This window comes from Oncorhynchus masou, chromosome 12, assembly GCF_036934945.1.
Source record: "Oncorhynchus masou masou isolate Uvic2021 chromosome 12, UVic_Omas_1.1, whole genome shotgun sequence".
In the NCBI taxonomy this organism is placed as follows: Eukaryota; Metazoa; Chordata; class Actinopteri; order Salmoniformes; family Salmonidae; genus Oncorhynchus; species Oncorhynchus masou.
In genome coordinates, this window is record NC_088223.1 from 43112678 (window position 1) to 43137321 (window position 24644).

General features: G+C 42.5%; 1 protein-coding gene across 3 annotated transcripts; it reads right to left on the reverse strand.

The window, feature by feature from the left end:
• Window positions 1-4466: 4466 nt before the first annotated feature.
• Window positions 4467-24644, reverse strand: lipea (lipase, hormone-sensitive a). 3 transcript variants are annotated; one of them, XM_064980655.1, is made up of 11 exons: window positions 24581-24644; window positions 16369-16617; window positions 15850-16134; window positions 15516-15606; window positions 14636-14781; window positions 14283-14468; window positions 13998-14153; window positions 13646-13790; window positions 13305-13532; window positions 12733-13121; window positions 4467-7582 (listed from the first exon to the last, which is right to left on the reverse strand). In XM_064980655.1, exons 2-11 carry the CDS (start codon window positions 16606-16608, stop codon window positions 7322-7324), a joined length of 2127 nt encoding a protein of 708 aa, XP_064836727.1. In that variant the 5' UTR covers window positions 16609-16617; window positions 24581-24644; the 3' UTR covers window positions 4467-7321. The 3 variants fall into 3 exon arrangements, with proteins under 3 accessions (XP_064836727.1, XP_064836728.1, XP_064836730.1); XM_064980656.1 differs by lacking the exon at window positions 15516-15606 and having other exon boundaries at window positions 15850-16057; XM_064980658.1 differs by lacking the exon at window positions 24581-24644 and having other exon boundaries at window positions 15850-16057; window positions 16369-16454.

The window sequence follows — 24644 nt, forward strand, 5'->3', positions numbered from 1 at the left end:
GTTGCTTTAGCCTTACCACCCAAACGCGCCCTCTCCCTCTCTGCTGTGTCCACACTGAGCCGTTGGGCCCGCCCTGCGACCTCATTGGATAACGCTGGGCTTCACAGGATGGAATGGAGTGAATGGAATGGTATAATATACATGGAAAACGTGTTTGTGTTCAATACAATTCCATTGATTACATTCCAGCCATTACTGTGAGCCCGTCCTCCCTAATTAAGGTGACACCAGCCACCTATGCTGGGCAGGACACTAGCTGTCACTCAAATGTGAGGGGCTGAAGCTCATTGGTTAGAACTCAAATTACTAGGGAGTTCGCCCACGTTGGGGGAAATGTATGGAAAATGGCTAGGCACAGCTTCAAGAAAAAGTCACTTTCAAACAAGGGATTCTGTGGCTAATCAAGGTAAAACAGTAATTATGCTCAGATTATGCATATATGAACTACACATTGACACATCCAGCACAAAGCTGGAGGTTTAAAAAATACTTTTAGTCACCAAAGTAACAGAGCATGTCTTTAAATTAATTATTATTACAATCCAGATAAAAATACATAACTTCAATAAATGGTTAGCTTGTGTCAATGTTGACAGTAGCTAGGTTTCCTTCCATCCAGATAAAGAAAATATACAGTGGTGCACCAGTGGTCCACCAGTGGTGCATTTCCAACAAACAGACTTGTTTCGGATAAAAATCAGTGCATGGTGACATAGCGCACACAAAATGTACTTTTTTGCTTAAGTTTTCATGTACCAAATAAAAATCTAAAGTTCAATGTGTTTCCATCGCATTTAACTCTACCGATAGTTGTCACTTGTCACAAACACTGTTGCGTTAAATAGCAAATGTGCTGTCATGACTTTGGCCTCTTTGGGTATAGCAAGCCCATCCCCCTCTCCCTGCCTCACCCTTTCCTCCTTCAACTAGGTTGCTGTGGTCAGAGAGACATCGTAAATTCCTGAGAATCTCCTCATGGACACACAGTATAGAGAGAGTAGATTTTCATGGAGAACAAAGGAATTCCTTCCACCTTCATTCCAGAACTTGAGGTACGAACAAATTTCATGTTCCGGAGAAAGTATAAAAGATCGGTGAAGAATCCAGCTACGAACTGGTCCGTTTGTCACAACTTGCGGAACTCATGGGAGACGGTGTGGCCACATTACCATAATGCTGTTTATATAATAGCCTCAGATATGAGGTTTACATCTAATTGTTGTATAAGATGAATGAGTGAGTATGATACTGTTTGTATAATATGATTTTGGACTGTTTAATGAAGAAAAATACAATTCCCTTTTGATTTTAACTAAATCAGAGGACGCCCCTGAGCCCAGTTAGGGTCAGACATCCTGGGACAGCCCTCTTCGGCCCTTCCGAATAAAACCCCCACTCGGGTTTTCGATCAGCAGGCCGACATTACCTCAATTACGAGATGGCTAAAGGTTGCAGACCATGTTTTTCTCCATTAGGAGGACAAAGGTTGTAGACCATTGCTGAATATTTTAACCATACCACGTGGTTAAACTCTTAGACTATTGATACCGACAGAATAAGAACAAGTCTTTGATATTAATTACTAGTCTGCAGCTAGGAATTTGGTATCATTGAACGCGAAGAACAACAACCGCCCATTCTATAACAAATGTCATTCTGAATCCCATCTAACCACAACCGAGAGAGAGAGAGAGCGAGATAGAGAGACGGACAATTCTACAAAATAAATTAACTTTTCACCAGCGATCAAGACGACACACTGAGCGTAAATATATATATTGATTGCAATTGTTCCAGAATGAGTAAGTGTTCATGTGCAAAGGATTAGCATTTCAATTGTTATAATTATCACTTTGTAGTGACTTCTTAGTCGACCCCCACTTCCCCATTTGTCTAACAAACCGCCATGCCGGTTTAGCCCACTAGGGAACATTCTATCATTTCATGTAACCACATTTACCTTGTTTGTTTGTTTGTTTGTTTATGCATTTCTGTGAATTACTTAGAATAAATAAATTATTTAAGACAATTGATGTATGGATGAATCATAGTGAAGACTGGGTTCGTGCAGATAACCAACAATTTACGACATTTGGAATGAGATTAACGTGAGGTAAAGTAAATAATTCATTCATTCGAAGACTAATTGATCAGATAAAATATCTGAAAAGTTATTTTAAGGAAATGATAACTTTATAATCTGAATATTTTTCCTTGGTGCCCCGACTTTTTAGTAATTACGGTTACATGATTAATCAATCAGTCTAATCGCGTAATACTTAATTACAGAGAATCTTTGATAAAAACTATAAGTCTTCAGTTAATCATAAAGACACGACAGTGCCTACTCTGGTCTTGGCACGTGTGCACTAGCCAACAGCTGGCAGATACTGTGCAGGTAGGCTAGTCTACATGATGAGATTATTATTATGGATAAAAGCAAGAATATTTGTATTTCTTAAATGGCAGTCAAGCACTGATCATCATGTCACCAGAATAAGACCCTCGATATTTAATGGAAAGGAGCATCAAGATCACTGTGCATTTTCACCACTCTGTGAAGTTCATAATTTATTTAATCTGTAGCCTAATAAACTGTATGGTTTCCCGAGTCGCAGTGGGAGCACCACATACCATATCATCGCGTGATTCAAGTTTACTTTACTTGATGGTTATTATATTTTTTTAAATTGCGCATATGTTTTCACTGCCATTCACGTTTTTTTTTTGTCTGTAAAATTAACTATGTTGAACGAACCAATTATCTGTCTGCATTTGATAAAACCTCCAGAAATGGGTCTAATAACATTTAGGTAAAAAATATATTTTAACATTGTACCAGCCTATGCACACTCTATATTATCAGATGTGCTATCGGCAATAAGAATTATCACCTGTGGACCAACTGATGAAGCGTAGTGGCTATCTGCATTTACCCCATTGGACTCTACTATGAACGTGGTAGTAATGTAAAACTGGGATCCCCTCTTTCTTTTAACAAAGGCCAAAACGGCTTTCAAAAGTTTTCCTGCGATTGCATTAAACATTGTTGTGCATTGACTGCTTGTCAGAATACATCTGTCCCTCCTATGGCTCTAGCAATTTCAATGAGCCTCGAGAATGAACACACAAGCTGACTAGGTAAATCGGTCAACTATTCTACTATGGGGTTGTTTGGTTTTGTTTCATTAATATAACAATAACAATAGAAAAATAGTAGCACTGAAAAGTTACATCCAGAGTGATAAAATATAGGCTTTGAATACATTTTCCCAGCAGCTACAGTAGGCTACACACAGATTTGAGCACTGTGTGGTGCGTATTATAGACTACTTCATTCCCTTAATCTGAACATCAGAGTGTCATCAATACTCATGCATGTCAGTTCAGTGCACACAGAGTAACAGAGAAAATAAAATATTTTAGAAAACATTTATTTGAGAATATATTTCATAGAACAGACATGCTTCTGTCTGTATTAGTCATCCCCAAGCCAAAAAAGATGACTGGTGTTCCAAAGTTTGTCAGTCATGAAAGGTAATAGATAATCATTTTTGTGTTCTGTAAGTAGTAAGTACATTTGACATCTAGCCTTAAATACAACATATTTTTTCAAGACAGTAACCCTAACAAAAACATGTCCATGTTCAACCAAGTCATTTCCACACTCATCTGCTGCTGGTCAACATCACCTTGTCAGTACAATAATGTAGTTCTATCTTGTAAATACATAAACAAGCTTCACCACACACACACAAAGTACCTACAGTGACTTCGGAAGTATTCAGACCCATTGACCTTTTACACATTGTTACATTACAGCCTTATTCTAGAATGGATTAAATAAAACAAGTTCCTCAGCAATCTACACACAATACCCCATGACAAAGCGAAAACAGGTTTTTAGAAATGTTTCTAATTTATACGTAGCAGAAATACCTTATTTACATAAGTATTCAGACCCTTTGCTACGAGACTTGAAATTGAGCTCAGGTGCATCCTGTTTCCATTGATCATTCTTGAGATTGTTAAGTACTAAATAATGACTGGTAACAGGTGTAGGAACTACCTTATTTCTGGTGCAGGCTCCTGTTTCACTGATTCGGACTCTGAAGTTCGCAGCGCCAATTGTTAGGTTCTAAATAAAGAATACAACCTCACGGGCGATTAGTAAAGCTCAAACCAAGTTTATTCACCCACTGGGTCACACGGCTGCATAAGACCAAGACATATTCACACAAGCACAAGTATTTAACCCTTCCTTCTATGTTGGTGTCTCCTCCTTACATCTATGAACAGCCAACACACCTGTTGCTTTATTTTCCCTCCCTTTTTGTGGTATCCAATTGGTAGTTTGTTACGAGAATTATGTTCTCAAGGTTCATAACCCAATTCAATTATACTACTCAGTCTGCAAACCAGAATTTGTAAGGTACAGGTTGAAATGAAAGAGACGGAGGCCCAGCTAAAATAGTCAAAAAGGTTTATTCATGAGAGTGCTGGCCTGTTGTACAAAACCATTCATTTTATACTGGCTTCTTACGCACATACTTTCACACACAAACATTAGGTATCCTACATTAGGTCCTGCTACCCAGCCGACAATGATTAGGGGAGTCCATGAGAATCACTCCCCGTCCTCCCTCAAGATAGGGAGATCCTGGGAAGTACTCTGTGGCCCCCAGCCAAGGTCTGCACCGAATCGTGCTCAGACAGTCTTTTTTTAAGATACTATAATAGACATATTGTACAGATATATTGTTATACCCTAATTCTGACTAAAAACTACACTCACGGATATATAATTCTACAGACTAAAACCTCACATCATTAGAATAATCTCATGATTCTAATCAATTTCATACAATCATATGGTTCAGGGTGGAAAATTCAAATTAATTTAAACATATAAATCCCATTAACATAGTTACAGTCCTGTTCCATCGCTGCAACTCCTGTATGGACTCGGGAGAGGCGAAGGTCGAGAGCCGTGCGTCCCCCAAAACACAACCCAGCCAAGCTGCACTGCTTCTTGACACAACGCCCGCTTAACCCAGAAGCCAGCCGCACCAATGTGTCAGAGGAAACACCGTACACCTGGCGATTGTGTCAGCGTTCATTGCGCCCGGCCCGCCACAGGAGTCGCTAGAGTCTCGGCCGGCTGCGACAGAGCCTGGAACTAGGATCTGTAGTGCCACAGCTAGAGATCCTGCCTTAGACCACTGCGCCACTCAGGAGGCCCTTGCAAGACATAATTTTTGTGATATCTGTTCTTCCTCACTTCATCTGACCTCTGCCCAAATTCCTCACTCCTCCCCACCTCACAGCTGTCCTGTTGACTTGTACCAGACTGTGGACCTTGTCCTTCCATAGGATCCCTGATGTCTAACAATATATTCTGACAGAATGTAAACGCTTTACATTCACCTCTCCCTCAGTGACATGAATAAGAATATTTCATGTAGAAACATCTTGATGTGTAAATAACTTGGAGTCCACTTGGGGTAAATACAATTGAAACGACATGATTTGGAAAGGCACACACCTGTATACATAAGGTCACACAGATGACAGTGCAAGTCAGAGCAAAAATCAAGCCATGAGCCATGGTACGTAGAGCTCCGAGACATGATTGTGTCCAGGCACAGATCTGGGGAAGGGTACCAAAACATTTCTGCAGCATTGAAGGTCCCCAAGAACACAGTAGCCTCCATCATTCTTAAATGGAAGAAGTTTGGAACCACCAAGACTCTTCCTAGAGCTGGCCGCCCAGCAAAATGGAGCAATCTGGGTAGAAGGGCCTTATCAGGGAGGTGACCATGAATCCGATGGTCACAGAGAGCTCTAGAGTCTCTCTGTGGAGATGGGAGAACCTTCCAGAAGGACAACCATCTCTGCAGCACTCCACCAAATCAGGCCTTTATGGTACAGTGGCCAAACAGAAGCCACTCCTTAGTAAAAGGCACATTACAGCCTGCTTGGAGTTTGGCAAAAGGCACCTAAAGACTCTCAGACGATGAGAAACAAGATTCTCCGGTCTGATGAAACCAAGATTGAACTATTTGGCCTGAATGCCAAGCATCACATTCTGGAGGAAACCTGGCACCATCCCTACGGTGAAGCATGGTGGTGGCAGCTTCATGCTGTGGGGATGTTTTCCAGTGGCAGGGACTGGGCGACTAGTTACGATCGAGGCAAAGATGAACGGAGCAAATTAGAGAGAGATCCCTGATGAAAACCTGCTCCAGAGCACTCAGGACCTCAGACTGGGGGCAAAGGTTCACCTTCCAACAGGACAACGACCCTAAGCAAACAGCCAAGACAACGAACAAGTGGCTTTGGGACAAGTCTCTGAATATCATTGAGTGGCCCAGCCAGAGCCCGGACTTGAACATCTCTGGAGAGACCTGAAAATAGCTGTGCAGCAATGCTCCCCATCCAACCTGACAGAGCTTGAGGATCTACAGAGAACAAATGGGATAAATTCCCTAAATACAGGTGTGCCAAGCTTGTAGCGTAATTCCCCAAAAGACTCAAGGCTGTAATCGCTGCCAAATGTGCTTCAACAAAGTACTCAGTAAAAGGTCTGAATACTTATGTAAATTAGATCATTTAAAAATAAATAAATTAGGTAACATTTCTAAAAACCTGTTTTTCTTTGTCTTTATTGAGCATTGTCTGTAGATTGATGAGGGAAACCTAATAAAATGTTGAAAAAGTCAAGGGGTCTAAATACTTTCTGAAGGCACTGTATGCATGTATTAGGTCCTATTAGTTGTTCAACCCGATGATACAGGCAAGGTAAAATAATGAGATTCGTTTGTACAGTACAGTTTTGGAGTTAAAGGCACAAATCTGTCTATTCAGAGATTATTACTTATATTTCTAAGCAGCCGGTTGCGATTTTGTTTCTGCTTTAGCCAAAACAATCACAAAGGGGTTGGTTCAAGCAAAAGGACAGAATAGCAACCAGGAAAGGCATTTCTTTCAACGCTGGTCATTGGTTTTCTTCATATACCCTGTGTTATGTTTCTGCAATGTTAAAAAGGCCACTACATTTCACACTTTTCCCCCAGTGTGCTTTGGATGATTGTATTGTGCTGTCAGTCGATTTGAGGACTGCCTTTCCCCCCAGACTACCATTGAGTAAAATAATCTGGAAAGCCCCTCAAGGGGCCTGTCCTCCCTTTTTCTTCCATCCATAGTTTATTTCCCCCCCTCTTCACCATTTTATAAATTGTACATGCATGACTCCTCAGTTCCCTACAAACTCTAACAACTACACTTTCCCCTCCATTTTATTAGGCAGCTGGTCAGCCACTCAATTTGATGGGCCATGATTGGTCCTTTCCAACTTTGGTTGCTTGTTAGTACAGGGAGGCGGGGTTTGCTGCTGGAAGACCTCTCTGATTCGCGCTACGCAGATGTCTGAGGCCACCTGTGTCTCCTTAGCGAGCCCCAATAGGCTGAGGAAGCCATGTGGGAGGTCCTCCACCACTCTCAGGGTCACTGGTTGGCCCATATCCCGCAGTTTCTTGGCGAACATCACAGAGTCATCCAACAAGGCATCCAGTGCAGAGGCCTGTGGGGACAGACAGGGGAGTAAGAATTACAGGGCCAATCTGGAGATTCTTCCTCCATTTTTGGACTGTTTAATTAATATGTAGGCCCCTTTTCAGTACACGACACACTGACGTCAGGCACGGAATGCACGAGCCATTTTAGGAGGCAGATTGACCACCATCTGTGCCCATTCAACATAGTTGCATTTCTGTTATTACTTCTAAACAAAAACACTTTTTGGGGTACGCTGACAATGTTGTTTTGATCATTGCTTGAACAGTTGCTAAGATTATATTTGGTTGTGATCTTTGCTAAATACTTATTTTGGATGCAGCAGTTGATAGAAGTTGATAGAAGCCAAAAGTGTTTAAGTATAATGCAGTGAGTTGATTTGCAAAGATGACAACCAGTATATTAAGCAGGACATTCATACATCCTTAAAATCCAAATGATAATCCAAAAGTAGAGTGAAAAGCACTCATAAGCAACATGTAAATGGAGGCTTGTTTTGCTGGCGGTTAATGAGAACTCCCCCGTGTTATGTAACCAATATGGCGTGCATTGTCCTCCTGCAGCAATGTTCGCAAGAACAGAAAGGGGTGTATTGAGTCCTGCCGTGGAAGTGTCATAATACTCGTAAAATCTAGCGGTCAAACAGGGAAATGGTTCCAATCATTTTTCCACCATTCATTTTTCCCATTGGGGATTTTAGAATCACTGAAAATAACATCTGTGTTTCATGTAGACTTACCCTGGTGTAAAATTTTGATAACCATGTAAATCTCTCTCGGACAAGGTGGCTTTTATATATTTGCCTCTATTTACTCTTAGATTCAAAAGTGCTAATTAGCATCAAAGTAGACATCATGCAAAATTACAAAACCCTGCAAGCTCCTGCACATCATCTCTAGCTGACACCTTTGCTAACAGGTATTGTGTCAATTTAAAATTTGCACAAGACAGTTCACAGAATTGTCCATTTAAAGAAATGTAGCAAACTTATTGTACTACATTTAGCTAACATAGTTACTCCAGACATTCTTACCTCTGCCTCGATTTGGCAGTGTCGTCCAGATTTGAATCTGGGGCTCCCAAGTGGCGCAGCCGTTTAAGGCACTGCATCTCAGTGCTAAAGGCGTCACTACAGACCCTGGTTTGATTCCATGCTCTATCACAACCGGCTGTGATTGGGAGTCCCATAGGGCGGCGCACAATTGGCCAAGCGTCCAGGTTTGCCTGTCATTGTCAATAAGAATTTGTTCCTAACCGACTTGCATATACATTTTTTAAATAGTAGTTCTTTATGATGTTCACATTAGCTACTAATTAGCATTTCATGGGGGGGGGGATTATCAAAACATCACGCCAGAGTAAGCCTACATGACACACAGCCTTTATTTTAAGTGTTTCTAAAATGTGAAAAATGATTGGGACCATTTTACTATTTTATCGCTAGGTTTTTTTGGGCATTATGCCTCATACTGTGGTACTTTATAGCCGTTAATTCTTAAAGAATATAACCTATAACTGCTTAGTTCAACTATCATACCACATCAGAGGGGTATGCTACAAATCAGGACCAATGAGTTAGCCAGTTAACTTGGATAAACAACCACAAATAACTTGATTTTTTTTGGTTAATTAAGAAAAATAAACTTCGATATGTGTTTTTTGTAGTATACCCCTCTGAACCAATAATACAAGCTTGTTTTATGCCAATGCTTAGAAACAAACTCTGAATAGCTTCAAAACATAGTTACAACTATCATTTTGATCTCAAGATGGTCAGTCTTTGCATCTATAGCTCGGTGGTTATACGTATATTTCTCAAGCACCATCCCTCAGCTATTTTTACCAAAACAAGTGGCGGGGTGTTCACTTTGTTATTGTTTGAACTCCCGATTGGCCCTTAAAGTGGAAAGACCAGAGTTTCTATTGGACAAATTCAGGTAAGTCCCTTCCCATTTTGTTCCGTTTAAGAAATGTTTTGCAACAGAGCGGCAAAATAAATACACCCCAGGGCCAATGTTCTCGAATTGTTTTCATCACTGAGTAAATTTCAGGTCTGCCAAGTGCAAACTTGAAAGTTGTGAAAAATCTGTGCAACTTCCAGCACACGTTAAGTGCGCACACTGTTTACTGTGAACACCAGCTTTAAGTTATAGTTTTAATGGCCTACCATTAAAAAACATCCCATAACATTTTAATATGGAAATAGCTAATAAAATAGCTATACTATGATACTGCCTACAGAAGCAGCCAACACCACAGTTCAATGTAGACTTCTAAAAACATTATGCAGGGCTTGATATAACCCCTTTAGCCACTTGTCCTTCAGACAAGGAGGTGACTGACAATGCAGTTGTATTATGTTGTTTGATACAAAATGATTATTTTCATCCCCATACTATTATTATTTAGAGAATCAGTCAAATGTATGCTACCCTCTGCCTATTGGCTTCTTAGCTTAATCAAACCTGTCTCAAAATACAACACTGCCCCTAATGTAGGCCTACACATTTTGTGCTCTTGTAGGAAGCAATCACTGCCCAATTGTTGACCAGACATTTGCTATAATTGGGCTGATAACTCACTAACTAGCAAAGAATATGAACAAATGTGCGCACACACATCTACTCTTGACCACTCGTGCCTGTCATTGCAAAGGAGTCCTCCTCCGATGCGCTCTGCCAAAAACAAAATCAGACTACTGATAAATCTTGTTTAGTTAGATTTGTTTCGGTATGTTACATTGAACTTGACTAATATTATGCTGATTTGATCATAATTCCCACAGTAGAGGGAAACGTTGATAGTGCAAAATAACGGGGAAAGTTTATTGTGCGCAGCTTAGAGGGAACATTGCCCAGGGCTCTTCCTCGGATTTTCTGATAAGGTGGTGTTGATTGTGGGTGGCATTTTGCTTTTTTTCAACCTGTAACTGCCATTTCCTGAAACCTAAAGCAACTCGCGTTCTTAATTTGCTTTTCTTATATTTTTCTGAACGGTTGGTTTCTCATTTATATTGTTTTTTCTCCTGGTTCTATTCTATTTCTCTATTGGTTCTATTCTATGGAAGAGTATGTGTTTAGTGATTTGACTAGATGAAGTCCTGTCACTCTTTTTTTCTGTGTGTTAGTGATGTTACATCACTGTAGCCAAGTAAGCCAACACTGAAGTCTTGTGTTTGATCCTAAATAAAAATGTAGATGGTCTCAATGACACTAATCATTTAGGGGGTAATTATTATTCTAATACATAGGTGCCTTGATTAGAGGTCGACCGATTAGGGCCAATTTCAAGTTTTCATAACAATCGGAAATCGGTATTTTTGGATGCCGATTTGCCGATTTTTAAATGTATTATTATTATTTTTAATGTATTTTTTTTACACCTTTATTTAATCTTTATTTAACTAGGCAAGCCAGTTAAGAACACATTCTTATTTTCAATGACAGCCTAGGAATGGTGGGTTAACTGCCTCGTTCAGGGGCAGAAAGACAGATTTTTACCTTGTCAGCTCGGGGGATCTAATCTTGCAAGCTTACAGTTAACTAGTCCAACGCAATAATGACCTGCCTCTCTCTCGTTGCACTCCACAAGGAGACTGCCTGTTATGCAAATGCAGTAAGCCAAGGTAAGTTGCTAGCTAGCATTATACTTATCTTCTAAAAAACATTCAATCATAATCACTAGTTTAACTACACATGGTTGATGATATTACTAGATATTATCTAGCGTGTTCTGTGTTGCATGTAATCTGACTGAGCATACAAGCATACAAGTATCTAAGTATCTGACTGAGCGGTGGTAGGCAGAAGCAAGCGCATAAACATTCATTTATACAGCACTGTTGTGCGTTTTGCCAGAAGCTCTTCGCTGTGCGTCAAGCATTGCGCTGTTTATGACTTCAAGCCTATCAACTGTATTATATTAAGTTAATTCAGTATTGTTGTAATTGTCATTATTACAAATAAAAAAACATGTCGTCAATTATATATATTTTCTTTTTTTTTCTCCCCCATTTTCTTAATTTATTTTAATTTTAAAATCGGCCGATTAATCGGTATCGGCTTTTTGGTCCTCCAATAATCCGTATCGCATTAAAATCATAATAGGTCCACCTCTAGTCTTGATGTGAATAGTCTCGTGAAAATGTAAACTGACTTTTCAAATTTTGTTTGGGGAGAAAATGCTGAATAATTCAATTACTGGATCCAATGTAGTAGTCTAGCTTACTGTAGGCTATTTGGAATATGAAACAAGTGAACTAGGCCTATAGGAACTTGTTTCAGATCTCCATCTCTGACCTAATCCATCAAGTTGGGTCTGACTACTAGGCTAGCATTCATTCAACGTGCCTTGTCAATGGTGAACTGACTATTATTATCATTAGCAGCCTACTGTTTGTTGACATATCAAGAAGTAGGATCAAGAACTGATTAACTACCATAGGCCTACTAATCTATAACAGTTTCTGTGAAGGAGGGTATTAGCGAAACAGCTCTCTCTGCCGTGTCTGTTTACATTCACACAGTTATGCGCTCTGAACTACTGCAACACCACACGTTTCCTTGCCCGTCAATGTGCTCGCGCCTACTACCATTGGAGATCTAAAGCATGTGTGGGCAAGAAAGTGTTCTGGCTTAAATCTAGTTCACTAGACGCAGTAGCCAACTACATTCGTCAAGGAGCTAACTACGAAATAAGTGGTTGTGTGCTTAACTAACACATAACATTTTGGAAAATGTATTTGACAAACAGTTTGTTCTCCATTTTCTTATCCTTTTTCCACACACATCAGTGTCATCAAAGGATGACGTGGAGAGCTGCCATCCAGCTCGAGGGAGGAAAACAGTATTACGACTAGGCTGGAGCGAAGAGCTAAAGATTCTCTCTCATCGCCCAAGTCCTCTGATTGGCTCAGCTCCAACTTCAGACGGTTGAAACCACAATGTTCCACAACTAGAAGCCTATTTCTGCGTATTTTAGGCTAGTTTTTCATACCAGCGTACTTTGACCTCAAATTGCGTGCATGGTACACAAAATGTGTACATGTTGGCAGGTCTGCTACTCTTTTACTTTCTTGGCTGTTCCATCCTCCACACCAATTTTTCCAAATGCATTGACTTCACCACAACCACCCCTTCACATCCCCCCCCCTCTCACCACCAAGTGTACAGGTGGTAGTCCTCTCAGTAGGTCATCAGGGGATAGAAGTGGTGACACAAACGGGTTCTTGACGATGGGACAGCTAGGCATCTGGATCACAGCGAGGCGCTCAGAGCGCAGGGGCTCAAAACCTTCTGGGTAATCCCTAGGACCTGAGGAGGAGTTGGATGAGGAGGAACTGGGTGACGTTGATCTGTAGTGGGCCTCGTTGTCGAGGGACTGCTGGTGTGACGATGACAGTGACCCTAGGACCTCTGCAGGAAGGAATGACTGGATCCAATTGGATGCCCCGTGTGTGAGGTCACTGATCAGCAAGGCTGTGTCTCTACCTAAAGCACTCAATGTGCTGGTCCCCTCTGTGGGCTGTACTGCCTGAGAGTCTACACCTGGAGAGAAAAGAAAATAGGAAGATGAGGTAATTGTGGGGGGGCAAAACAATACAGTTATTTAATACCTACACACAAAAGCATCACTATTAATGCTGAGACACTCTTTGCCCCTCTTTAACTCATTTCCATAAGCTTTGACTAATACCCTCATTCATTTCACATCCTTCCTTCCTTCCTTACCTGCGTAGGCATTGAGGCACTTGGAGAGCACTCCTAATGGTAGTAGTGGGTCAATGAGGGTGAGCAGACGGGAGGGCGAGGCGTCAATGGTGAGCAGGGTAGCTGGATAGGCAGCCATTATACCATCTGGGACACGCACATCGCAGGCTATGGCCCTCATAGACACTGTGATGCAGAGGTTCCCCCCAGCACTGTCCCCAGCCAGACACACACGCTCAGCCGTGGAGCCTGGGGCAGAGGGACAGAGCAATCAGTACCAGCTGGTCTGATACAGGAGGTTGTTATAATTCTGCAATAATTTCTTTGGTTCTAAACTCTAACACATTAGTAACAACACAGACCCAGAAGATGGCAGTTCTTGAGGGCCCAACAGTAGGCATAGAAGCACTCCTCCAGGGCTCTGGGAAATGGGGCCTCAGGGGCAAGGGAGTAGTCCACAGACAGAATGGGGACATTTAGATCCTTGGACCAGCTCTTCAGATAGTTCTGGGAAATAAAAGGAGGATGGAGGACAAATGGAGTGATGAGAAAATGGGAGAATTGACAGGAAAATTAGACATAACTGTTAAAAGAGAGGAAAGTAGACTTCAAGGTAAGTGCTGAGCCCCACTTAACTTGAATACTGAGAGACTGAGGTGACTGATTAGATTAAGTAATTGCAGGCTTCACATCACAATGCCTGGCCGACCATACCTCATGGGATTTCGAGGTCTGGGCCACGAAGCCTCCTCCATGGAAGTGGATCAGCAACCAGGGGGAGTGAGGGTGCTTCTGAGCACCAAACGGTACCAAAGACACAGAGATGGGGGTAGCTTCTGTACGAGAGAAAGCCAGCAGCTCGTTACTGTCCTGAAGGAAGAGAGAGAACTAGATGTTTGTGTCATAACGTAACCCTTTTTACACTAACATGATTAAACTGTGCAGAACTTTGATAAAAACATCACATAGTAACCACCGAGGTTACAGCTGAGAGCTCACCTGCCCTTCTCGAAGTTCATAGGAGATGAGCCGCACATTAACAGGTCCAGGGCCCCAGTGGGCCACCGGAGGGGACACAGAGGCAAAGAGACGGGGGTCTGAGGCCAGGGGGAGGCGCAGTGGTTCAGGAGGTATGGTCAGAGTGAGGTTCAGCTGCACTAGGTTAGAGGCTACACTGGCCAAGCCCTGTGGGAGAAAGGGTCTTAAAAGCAATCAAACCAACAGAAGGTTTGGAAGAGCAAGAAAAGAGTGAGTAAGTAAGGGAAACAGAGACCTAAGAGAGACTGCGAGATTCAAGACATCTTTATTTGCATACAATATCATATTACTAGTCGACTCCCTTCTGCCCTCACCGATAGAAGCTCTGATTCTGTGAGGTTCCAGAAAGACTTCCAGAACTTCATGTCCAGATTCTGGGTGATCCGCTCAAACTCTGCTCCCCTCAGCTCTGGATCAATGACATACTTCGCAGAGGTAAGGAAGGAGAAAGCTGCCATGCCTTAAGGAAATGGAGAGTGTATGCAAAGTCTGTAGGGCAGTGCATACTATGCAATTAACTTTTAAAATGTCAAAGGATAACCACAAATCTTACAAGAGGCCCTAAGAAGTAGATAGTCACTCAGGTTTATTGCGGCAAGTACTATTATGAAAGTTCAAATCAGGAAGGCTGGTCTGAATGTTTAACTTCATCCATAACATTAATTCACTTTTGTTTCCTATTCTACAGGCATAGTGGGAATGAATACAAACGTATCATCATCAGATTAGCATCTGGTTTCTCCTCCTTTTTCCTATTTCCCATGTGTGGAAGGTCATTCACCCATTTACCTTGTAGCTTATAAGCACGGCACAATAATGCATATGCCTCACGCTTGCTGTTTAACCGATGGGCTGGGCTCACTTTTGCAATTATCACCTTCCTCTCTCTCTCAGCCAATAGGCGTAAATCTTGGGTTACATTTGTGACAAACGTAGCCACGCTCTCTTACTTACTGTATTATAGAAAAAGGGGTTTGATGCCAGCAGTCGTGCATAGGACTACCTTACCATCACATCATCTGGCTCCGAGGACCTTCCCTCAGAGACGAGACCATTCCTCAAACTACTTAATAAAATGTCATTGCATTCAGTCTGTGTTGTTTATTCAGTTAAGCCTGTACTCCATTAAATTAATATATATTGTTTTTACACGTTCTTACAGCCCAAAGAATTCAGACATTTATAGAGACTGACCTAACCCAGACTGTTGTTTTCCGTAGCTCTCTCCGAATGAGACCATGCTTATGACAACTGTCTGCAGGAATGGACGAAGGGTAGGCGAGAACTGGGGAGACGGAGGGAAAATTTGGATTTCAGTATCATTGGTCTCACGTAGCCATACCTCCAAAAATGCCGTCAGTGAAGCCTAGTTCTCGCCGAGGCTACAGTATATCCACCCTCAGTATATTCCCAAGTCATGAAAAGCTTAGCATTCCCAATGACCAATTGCTAAATTATATCTTACCAACATTATATTGAAATCAATGTGCCACTCCTCCCACAAAGTCAACAAGTGGTGATGACTGACCTGAAAGCCCAGGCAGCGGCCATAGAAGCAGGCCTTGTGCATGGAGGTGTACTCCCTCATAAACCTCCTGCTCAGCTCTCCATCCTGCAGGGAGTACAGTTGCCCATGACCGTTGTCGTGGAGCAGACGCTGAGCAAGGTAGAGGAGGGCCCGCAGCTGACACAGGGCACTGGAGTAGGCTTCCATCTCTGAGGCATTGTGGTTGGCCCTAAAGAAGGCCCTGTGGCAGTTAGAGGCAATGTAGCGGCCCTTGTGGATAATGTGCAAAAGGCAAGACTGCAGCACCTGAGAGATGAGATGGGATGCTTTGTTGTCAGCTGGTATTGCGAATAAAAATGAATATATTTCTAGTTTTGCATTATATTAATAATCCAAGATTGTCCCTCTGTTGCTAGCTTGTGCAGTCTTTTGACTGTGTGATTGTCTCAGTCTCTTGACAATCACACTGCGTGATACTTCTTCTAGACTACTGACATTCTGAGCAGTGAGGTTAGTAGAAAAGTTGTTATTATAGCTTACCTTTACCAGTGTGCGATACCCATTCCCAGGGGTATTTGCGTCAAAGTCATAGTGGTGGTAGACTGCAGTAAAACCAGCAACCACAGGTTCGAGTGCACGGCCATGGTCCTGAATCTTTCTCATGCAGGTCAACAAGCGTCCGGAAGCGTTACCGCACAGCAAGTCGGTAGGCCCAGACAGAGCTGTGATGTTTTCCTCGCACACTGCCTCCAGGGCTGTGAACACAGCTCTCCAGGCCATACCTGAAAACTAAGAGAGAGAAGATACATATAAACCAAATCTTTTATTTCTGGATAACCACATCATATTAGCTTTGACAGATTAAATGCAGGAGATTGAAAAGGAGAATTTTGCTTTTATACAACCCCCCAAAAACATACACAGTACCAGTCAAAAGTTTGGACACACTTACTCATTCCAGGGTTTTTCTTTATTTTAACCATTTTCTACATTGTAGAATAATAGTGAAGACATCAAAACCATGAAATAACACATATGGAATCATGCAAACAAATAGAAAATGAAGTAAAAGTAAAAGTGAATCACCTCGTAAAATACTACGAGTAAAATTACTCAAGTATTCAAAGTAAAAATCATTTAAAAAATATTATATTAAGCAACGGCATCAATTTCTTTTTTTCCACCTTTTATTTAGGGATAGCCAGGGGCACACTCCGACATCATTTACACACGAAGCACGTGTTTAGTGACTCCACAGATCAGAGGCTGTAGGGATGACCAGGGATGTACTTTACCCTACTTCAGGCGCCGACAGAGATGGCCGCCTCGCTTCGCGTTCCTAGGAAACTATGCAGTTTGTTTTTTTTAAGTGTTATTTCTTACATTAGTACCCGAGGTCATCTTAGGTTTCATTACATACAGTCTAGAAGAACTACTGAATATAAGAGCAGCGTCAACTCACCATCAGTACGACCAAGAAAATGACTTTCGAAGCAGATCCTGTGTTCTGCCTTTCACCCAGGACAACGGAATGGATCCCAGCCGGCGACACAAAAAAACGACTTCGTAAAAGAGGGAAACGAAGCGGTCTTCTGGTCAGACTCCGGAGACGGGCACATCGTGCACCACTCCCCAGTATACTTCTTGCCAATGTCCAGTCTCTTGACAACAAGGTTGATGAAATCCGAGCAAGGGTAGCATTCCAGAGGGACATCAGAGACTAACGTTCTTTGCTTCACGGAAACATGGCTCACTGGAGAGACGCTATCAAAGTCAGTGCAGCCAGCTGGTTTCTCCACGCATCGCGCCGACAGAAACAAACATCTTTCTGGTAAGAAGAGGGGCGGGGGCGTATGTCTTATGGCTAACGAGACGTGGTGTGGTCACAAAAGCATACAGGAACTCAAGTCCTTCTGTTCACCTGATTTAGAATTCCTCACAATCAAATGTCGACCGCATTATCTACCAAGGGAATTATCTTCGATTATAATCACAGCCGTATATATTCCCCCCCAAGCAGACACATCGATGGCTCTGAACGAACTTTATTTGACTCTTTGCAAACTGGAATCCATACATCCTGAGGCTGCATTCATTGTAGCTGGGGATTTTAACAAGGCTAATCTGAAAACAAGACTCCCTAAATTGTATCAGCATATCGATTGCGCAACCAGGGCTGGCAAAACCTTGGATCATTGCTATTCTAACTTCTGCGACGCATATAAGGCCCTGCCCCGCCCTCCTTTCGGGAAAGCTGACCACGACTCCATTTTGTTGATCCCTGCCTACAGACAGAAACTAAAACAAGAAGCTCCCACGCTGAGGTCTGTCCAATCTGATTCCACACCAAGAATGCTTCCATCACGTGGACTGGGATATGTTTCGTATTGCGTCAGACAACAACATTGACTAATACGCTGATTCGGTGTGCGAGTTCATTAGAACGTTCGTTGAAGATGTCATTCCCATAGCAACGATTAAAACATTCCCTAACCAGAAACCGTGGATTGATGGCAGCATTCGCGTGAAACTGAAAGCGCGAACCACTGCTTTTAATCAGGGCAAGGTGACCGGAAACATGACCGAATACAAACAGTGTAGCTATTCCCTCCGCAAGGCTATCAAACAAACTAAGCGTCAGTATAGAGACAAAGTAGAATCTCAATTCAACGGCTCAGACACAAGAGGCATGTGGCAGGGTCTACAGTCAATCACGGATTACAAAAAGAAAACAAGCCCCATCACGGACCAGGATGTCTTGCTCCCAGGCAGACTAAATAACTTTTTTGCCCGCTTTGAGGACAATACAGTGCCACTGACACGGCCTGCAACCAAAACATGCGGCCTCTCCTTCACTGCAGCCGAGGTGACTAAAAAACATTTAAATGTGTTAACCCTCGCGCAAGGCTGCAAGGCCCAGATGGCATCCCCAGCCGCGCCCTCAGAGCATGCGCAGACCAGCTGGCTGGTGTGTTTACGGACATATTCAATCAATCCCTATCCCAGTCTGCTGTTCCCACATGCTTCAAGAGGGCCACCATTGTTCCTGTTCCCAAGAAAGCTAAGGTAACTGAGCTAAACGACTACTGCCCCGTAGCACTCACTTCCGTCATCATGAAGTGCTTTGAGAGACTAGTCAAGGACCATATCACCTCCACCCTACCTGACACCCTAGACCCACTCCAATTTGCTTACCGCCCAAATAGGTCCACAGACGATGATCTCAACCACACTGCCCTAAGCCATCTGGACAAGAGGAATACCTATGCTGGTATTCCTAATGCTGTTCATCGACTACAGCTCGGCATTTAACACGATAGTACCCTCCAGTACCCTCAAAGCTCGAGACCCTGGGTCTCGACCCCGCCCTGTGCAACTGGGTACTGGACTTCCTGACGGGCCGCCCCCCAGGTGGTGAGGGTAGGCAACAACATCTCCACCCCGCTGATCCTCAACACTGGGGCCTCACAAGGTTGCGTTCTGAGCCCTCTCCTGTACTCCCTGTTCACCCACGCACGCCTCCAACTCAATCATCAAGTTTGCGGACGACACAACAGTGGTAGGCTTGATTACCAACAACAACGAGACGGCCGACAGGGAGGAGGTGAGGGCCCTCGGAGTGTGGTGTCAGGAAAATAACCTCACACTCAACAAAACTAAGGAGATGATTGTGGACTTCAGGAAACAGCAGAGGGAACACCCCCCTATCCACATCGATGGAACAGTAGTGGAGAGGGTAGCAAGTTTTAAGTTCCACGGCATACACATCACAGACAAACTGAATTGGTCCACCCACACAGACAGCATCGTGAAGAAGGCGCAGCAGCGCCTCTTCAACCTCAGGAGGCTGAAGAAATTCGGCTTGTCACCAAAAGCACTCACAAACTTCTACAGATGCACAATCACCGCCTGGTACGGCAACTGTTCCGCCCACAACCGTAAGGCTCTCCAGAGGGTAGTGAGGTCTGCACAACGCATCACCGGGGGCAAACTACCCGCCCTCCAGGACACCTACACCACCCGATGTTACAGGAAGGCCATAAAGATCATCAAGGACAACAACCACCCGAGCCACTGCCTGTTCACCCCGCTACCATCCAGAAGGCGAGGTCAGTACAGGTGCATCAAAGCTGAAACTGAGAGACTGAAAAACAGCTTCTATTTCAAGGCCATCAGACTGTTAAACAGCAACCACTAACATTGAGTGGCTGCTGCCAACACACTGACTCAACTCCAGCCACTTTAATAATGGGAATTGATGTAAAATATATCACGAGCCACTTTAAACAATGCTACCTAATATAATGTTTACATACCCTACATTATTCATCTCATATGTATCCGTATATACTGTACTCTATATCATCTACTGCATCTTTATGTAATACATGTATCACTAGCCACTTTAACTATGCCACTTTGTTTACATACTCATCTCATATGTATATACTGTACTCGATACCATCTACTGTATCTTGCCTATGCCGCTCTGTACCATCACGCATTCATATATCTTTATGTACATATTCTTTATCCCCCTACACTTGTGTGTATAAGACAGTAGTTTTGGAATTGTTAGCTAGATTAATTGTTGGTTATTACTGCATTGTCGGAACTAGAAGCACAAGCATTTCGCTACACTCACATTAACATCTGCTAACCATGTGTATGTGACAAATAAAATTGGATTTGACCATTTTCCTGTCCTGCTAAGCATTCAAAATGTAATTTGTAATTTTGGGTGTCAGGGGAAATGTATGTATACATTTTAGGAATACAGTAAAGTAAAAGCTGTAAAAAATATAAATAGTAGAGTACAGATACCACCCCAAAACTATTTAAGTAGTACTTTCAAGTATTTTTTTTACTTACGTACTTTACACCACTGCCAAAGATGGAACCGTTTCATCGCAATCGTGTTATGATTTAAAATGTTTCACTGGAAAAAAAATATTTGCATTTATTTACAATTAACTTGTTAATTAATTAAAAATGATTTCCTTGCAATATTATTTATTTTGCACTCAAAACATGAGTTAATGTTTGGCTTTCAATATCATCATTTTTATTTGCCATAATAAAAACATTGTTCTCTAATTCAAAAAGGGTTGCTTGATATAAAAAAGGCACAAATGTAATTCCATAAGAACTGTGCTGAAATAAAAGTAAGGTATCAAAGAATTTGCACAGCTGTCAATCAAGCTAAGAACACAAGAGAATGTATCAGTCCAAGGTTGGTGAGATCTTTGATTCATGATTCTTAGTACTCTTCTTGACTAGGCCTATACCTTTAGGATTTATGACAAGATAGTGTTCATTTTGATAAATGCTGGCAACAGGCTTTGTAATCTCATTATTTTTGCAGAAAAAGTCTGTTTGTAGGAAGAGTCTTGGGATAGTTGCATGCTTTAATCTTTGACCTTTGGCACACACAACCAAACCCATCATTAACTGACTTGCCAAAACTATAGTTTGTTAACAAGAAATTTGTTGAGTGGTTGAAAAACGAGTTAATGACTCCACCTAAGTGTATGTAAACTTCCGACTCCAACTGATTAGTTTTATGTAAACTCAGCAAAAAAACTAAAACATCCCTTCCCACTCAACTGTGTTTATTTTCAACAAACATGTGTAAATATCTGTACGAACATAATATAATTCAACAACAGACGTAAACGGAACAAGTTCCGCAGACATGTAACTAACAGAAATTGAATAATGTGTCCCTGAACAAAGGGGTAGGGGGGGGGTCAAAATCAAAAGTAACAGTCAATATCTGGTGTGGCCACCAGCTGCATTAAGTACTGCAATGCATCTCCTCCTCATGGACTGCACCAGATTTTCCTGTTTTTGCTGTGAACCTGCAAGTTCCCAGACATTTCTGGGGGGAACGGCCCTAGTCCTCACCCTCCGATCCAACAGGTCCCAGATGTGCTCAATAGGATTGAGATCTTGGCTCTTCACTGGCCATAGCAGAACACTGACATTCCTTCCTTGCAGGAAATCACACACAGAACAAGCAGTATGGCTGGTGGCATTGTCATGCTGGAGGGTCGTGACAGGATGAGCCTGCAGGAAGGGTACCACATGAGGGAGTGAGGGAGGAGGATCTCTTCCTGTAATGCACAGCATTGAGATTGCCTGCAATGACAACAAGCTCAGTCTGATGATGCTGTGACACACCGCCCCAGACCATGACGGACCCTCCACCTCCAAATCGATCCCGCTCCACAGTACAGGCCTCTGTGTAACGCTCATGCCTTTGATGATAAATGCAAATCCGACCATCACCCCTGGTGAGACAAAACCGCGACTCATCAGTGAAGAGCACTTTTTGCCAGTCCTGTCTGGTTCAGCGATGGTGGGTTTGTGCCCATAGGCGACGTTGTTGCCGGTGATGTAAGGCAAGTCCTCACCAGGCAACAGGCCTACAAGCCCTCAGTCAAGCCTCTCTCAGCCTATTGCGGATAGTCTCAGCACTGATGGAGGGATTGTGCGTTCCTGGTGTAACTTGAGCAGTTGTTACCATCCTGTACCTGTCCCCCAGGTGCGTTGTTTGGATGTACCGATCCTGTGCAGGTGTTGTTACACGTGGTCTGCCACTGCAAGAACGATTAGCTGTCCGTCCTGTCTCCCTGTAGCGCTGTCTTATGGGTCTCACAGTACGGACATTGCAATTTATTGCCCTGGCCACATCTGCAGTCCTCATGCCTCCTTGCAGCATGCCTAAGGCACGTTCATGCAGATGAGCAGGGACCCTGGGCATCTTTCTTTTGGGGTTTTTCAGAATCAGTAGAAAGGCCTCTTTAGTGTCCTAAGTTGTCATAACTGTGACCATAATTGCCTACCATCTGGAAGCTGTTAGTGTCTTAACGACCAGTCCACAGGTGCATGTTCATTAATTGTTTATATTTCTTTGAACAAGCATGGGAAACTGTGTTTAAACCCTTCACAATGAAGATTGGTTTAGTTATTTGGATGTTTACGAATTATCTTTGAAAGACAGGGTCCTGAAAAAGGGATGTTTCTTTTTTTGCTGAGTTCATTTATATAGGGTCTATGTAACCTGCATTTATCTTTTAATACAGTCATCTCAGTTTTCATTTGAAGCATCTTCATATCCGTCGCCTGCTATGCAAAGAAATGGGCTCCTTTGTATTTGTAGTCACGGTCACAGAAACAGGTAAACATCTTGGACCCAGTTATTCAGTGTATAAAGTGACATATACTGTGTCGCCACCATGCTCGATGCCATTTACAAGGACCGCTACCTCGATGCAGACAAGAAAGAGGGTTTAGGTGAAATGTTACATACACAGCTGGACAAGATGGAAACGGACACAGTGACAGTGGGCACCAAGGAAGAGAGGCCACGGACAAACAAAGCTGAAACTTCACTGCTTGACATGTAATGATGAAATCCTGGTTGATAATGAAATGACTGAATAACGAAACAACACATCACAAGTAAGTGAAAGAAATAAGTCTTGATTATGTTTTACTGGTAATGCGGACATGCGTAAATGCCAACAAACCTTTTGGTCAGTGTGGTGTGTGTGTAACCTTTATTTAACTAGGCAAATCAGTTAAAGAACAAATTCTTATTTACAATGGCAGCCTACCCCGGCCAAACCCGGATGACGCTGGGCCAATTGTGTGCTGCCCTATGGCCGGATGTGATACAGCCTGGATTCAAACCAGGGACTGTAGTGATCCCGCTTGCACGGAGATGCAGTGCCTTTGACAGCTGAGGGAGTAGGATGTGTGTGTGTGAAATATTTAACTGTACTAGAATTCTTAAAAAGGCACAAAAAAGTGTATTAGTATCGTTTTTTTGGTCAAGGAAAATATTGGGTATCAGAAAAATGTCATCAGTGCATCACTAATATTTAGCAATGAATCCGCTGAAAGACATCCAATGGCTCTATCGAACAAGGACAACCATATTTACGATCAGTATCACAGAGCCTTCCCAACATGCCACAAAGAAGGTCTACATTTCTTTACAGATTTCGTCCCCCCACCCCCCATGATGAAAACAAGCCCAGATTTCCCCAGGTTAAAATTCCATTTAAATATCAAGCGTTTTCAGGAGCAATTTCAGTAATGGGAAACGGCTCGGGGATCTAATGATGCTCCTACTAAGTTTCTAACGATGAATGAAGCCTTAGGATGCTTTTGGGAAACCAGGCTCTGTTCAATTTCCATGAAGGCATTTTTAAATTCCTTTCAGTTTTTATTAAAGTCACTGTCATCTAGTTACTTAAGACCCAGCTCTCAAAACAACAGCCCTTTGAACCTAACCATCTGATTGATGACGTCACCAGACATTTGCGGCATAGCAACTAACCCAGTCCACTAACTTCACTCCCAAAATATCAGGTTTCACAAGAACACGACACTCATATGCACGACATCAGCTTTCCCAGCGGTAACCACTGGCCTCTACATTAGTCCACCTACACCTTTTTTTGTTTTGTTTTACTGTAATGTTGACAATGGCAGTAAATCCATAGTTTAAATTCGTACTTTCAAAAGCCACATAGAATTTAGCAGCCAAAATGCTAGTTACAGCTGCAGCTAAAGCTATCTATGGCAGAAATTGTGACTGACGAACAAACAGACAACAAGCAAGCGACTTCAAACGGACACCCGAAATTTAACGTGCGATTTGTGTTTACGAGATAAGTGTGAATGTACAGTTATCAAACATGCAAAGCATAGTGTATTTTACAGACTAGTACAAACTCACCAACACGCATCCTCTCTTCTACTGACAGTTTCTGTTTCGCCCACAAACCCTGACTCGTAATTAT